Source organism: Sinocyclocheilus anshuiensis, unplaced genomic scaffold (genome assembly GCF_001515605.1).
Source record: "Sinocyclocheilus anshuiensis isolate Anshui unplaced genomic scaffold, SAMN03320099.WGS_v1.1 scaffold75, whole genome shotgun sequence".
In the NCBI taxonomy this organism is placed as follows: Eukaryota; Metazoa; Chordata; class Actinopteri; order Cypriniformes; family Cyprinidae; genus Sinocyclocheilus; species Sinocyclocheilus anshuiensis.
In genome coordinates, this window is record NW_015549634.1 from 1,129,144 (window position 1) to 1,132,036 (window position 2,893).

Sequence of the window (2,893 nt, forward strand, 5' to 3'; positions counted from 1 at the left end):
ATCCCATTTTTAGTTTTCACATACGCTTTACTTGTTTCTTTGTTTGTTTGTTATAATTAGGTCAGAAATTTTCTAAAAAATAATATTTCTATTTATTTCACCAAACCATAAATTAAAATCTATCTATCTATCTATCTAAAAATAAAATGTCTATTTATTTCACCAACCCCTAAAAAACTGTGTATACACTTTTCTGATTGTTTATTTATTTACATAAGGTCAGAAATATTTTTAAAATATTTATATTTATTTCACCAGCACCTACAAAAATTTATTTTTCCAACTTTAGCATCTACATACACTTGTATTTATTTATTTAATCATTCATATATAAATAAATAATATTTCTATTTATTTCAACGAAACATTAGCATTTTTAGTAACTTCATATATTTAATTAATTAATAAATGTATTCATTTTATATTTTATTTTATTTTATTTTTAACGGAGGACATCAGTAAGTGGATGTTCTGTCAGATTCACTTCATTACTCTGGATAAATTTGTTGCCAAATTGCACGTTTACTATTTTATTCGTCTCAGTGTTCAGATGTCCGAGCTGAGGCTGTGTGTGCTTGTGCAGTGAATGGATGTTTGTGTGCATTTCTGTCTTCAGCACCCAGAAGAATAAGGAGTCCTCGCCTGTGATTGGTCAAAGAGGCATTGGACAGAACCAGCTGTCAGACCTGAGTCCTCACACGCTGCACAAAGGTGCGTTCAGTCTGTGCAATGCAATGAAATAGCCAAGCATTGAAAACAGTGTTCATTTTGACAGCAAATTTAGATTTTTGACTAAAATGCCATTTTAGTCATCTGAATTGTTTTAGTTTTAGTCAACTAAATCTACAGTAGATTTAGTCGGCTAAAATCTAATGAGTTTAGTTACAGTGTAATGCATTTATTAAGAATTCTCTAAAATTACGAAACTCAATGTATAGGTTTGGATTCGTTCTGAATGAATCTTTTCCCAAATCGTCCCTCCCTAACATTTTCGTCTCGTTTTTATTTGCTGACGAAAAAGGAGTTTTTGTTTCATTATCGTCAGTGAAAAAATGTTGTTGACAAATTATGACAAAAATTATCCGTCAACGAAATTGTGACCTTGGACCACAAATCCAGTCATAAGGGTCAATTTTTTGAAATTGAGATTTATACATCATCTGAAAGCTGAATAAATAATCTTTCCATTGATGTATGGTTTGTTAGGATAGCACAATATTTGGCCAAGATACAACTATTTGAAAATCTGGAATCTGAGGGTGCAAAAAAATCTAAATATTGAGAAAATCGCCTTTTAAGTTGTCCAAATGAAGTTCTTGGCAATGCATATTACTAATCAAAAATTAAGTTTTAGGTACGGAATTTACAAAATATTTTCATGGAACATGATGTTTACATATTATCCTAATAATTTTTGGCATAAAAGAGAAATGTATAATTTTGAGCCATACAATGTATTGTTGGCTATTGCTACAAATATACCCCAGCGACTTAAGACTGCGTTTGTGCTCCAGGCTCACAATTAACACTGATTGAAAACAGCAATCGATGCATTTCAAGTGAATTTAATTCATAATCATGTTATGATCTTATGATATGATGCTGCAATTAATATACACTTTTCCTTCAGTTTCCAAGAAGCTGGCCCCCATCCCTCCCAAGGGTCCGTACTCTCCGTCGAGCTGCATGTCAGATCTGTCTCCGGGTCCGTCTCCGGTCAGTCTGTCCCCGACGCCCCCCAGCACCCCGTCCTCATACAGCTTCAGTTACCCGCAGAGCGGCTCCGTCCTCACCTCGCCCGGACACAACCACAGCCAGACGCTCGCCGGGACCCTGCCCAAATCACGGCCCAAACCGCCCCGCCAGAGACCCAGCCTGCCCCCCCCGCAGCCCCCGCCGCTGGACGCTCTGTCCGCCGGGGAGAGCATGTCTACAGGTACAACACTGATTTCTGGAAATAATCAGGCTCCGTTCCGAATGCTAGTGAGTGTTCTTCCTGTCTGCTCAGGGCATGACGCTTACCTTTTTCCCAAGGAGCTCCTAAGTTGAAAAACTGAGGAGCACATTCAAAAAATTTTGCAAATTTTGCAAATTATGTGTTTTAGCTTAAAGGCACAATATGTAATTTTCGCCGCTAGAGGGCGCGCATTCAAAACAAACAAAGAAACAAAGGCTAGTTTGATGACGCCGTGACTGAGTGTGGAATCATGGGAGTTGTGGTCTTCATCTCTACAGCCGACACAATCCGACGGGACTCGGGCAGAAATCATGTTCATGGATGAGCTAATGATTTATTAACGTAGTAGAATGAAGCAGGGTGCGGCTGAAAGCCGTAGAAGTGGAACGAGGCACTGAACGAGCACGAGACACGGCTGGAAAGCAGCGGAGCTTTTATTATGCCACAGTCGAGCGCTTCCGCTGCTTCCGGTCGTGCGTATGTGGGGTAAAGCACTATGGACACGCTCCGTGTCACTAGTTAAAATTGCTTATTGCTTATTAATTAGCTTATTCTAATTGCTTAGAATGTTTCTTATTATTTTGAGAAAATAAGTAATTATTTCGAGAAAGTTTCTTATTAGTTCAAGAAAATAAGTCATTTCGAGAAAATAGATAAAATTATAAAAAAGTTTCTTATTATTTCAAGAAAATAAGTCATTATTTCGAGAAAGTTTCTTGTGCTTGTGTGTGTGCGTGTGCATGTGCGCGTGTGTGTGTGTGTGCGTGTGCGTCTATTTTGCTCTCTTGATATTTTAGAGTCACCCCTTGATTGCGGTGCACTTTTGTTCTGCACAGTGTCTGATTTGTAGTTTGTACCACCAAAAGATTCTCTGAGTTTTCTTATTTTTTTGTATTTCACATTTCCCAGCCAAGAGTGACACTTTTTTTTTTTTTC

General features: G+C 37.6%; 1 protein-coding gene across 1 annotated transcript in view; it reads left to right on the top strand.

The window, feature by feature from the left end:
- LOC107659658 (rho GTPase-activating protein 44-like) overlaps positions 1–2,893 on the top strand; it is a 38,339-nt gene that overhangs the window by 33,086 nt on the left and 2,360 nt on the right. The window contains exons 19-20 of the mRNA XM_016448669.1: positions 617–711; positions 1,631–1,936. Of these exons, the coding sequence (XP_016304155.1) occupies positions 617–711; positions 1,631–1,936 (401 nt within the window). The remainder of the gene's footprint in view (positions 1–616; positions 712–1,630; positions 1,937–2,893) is intronic.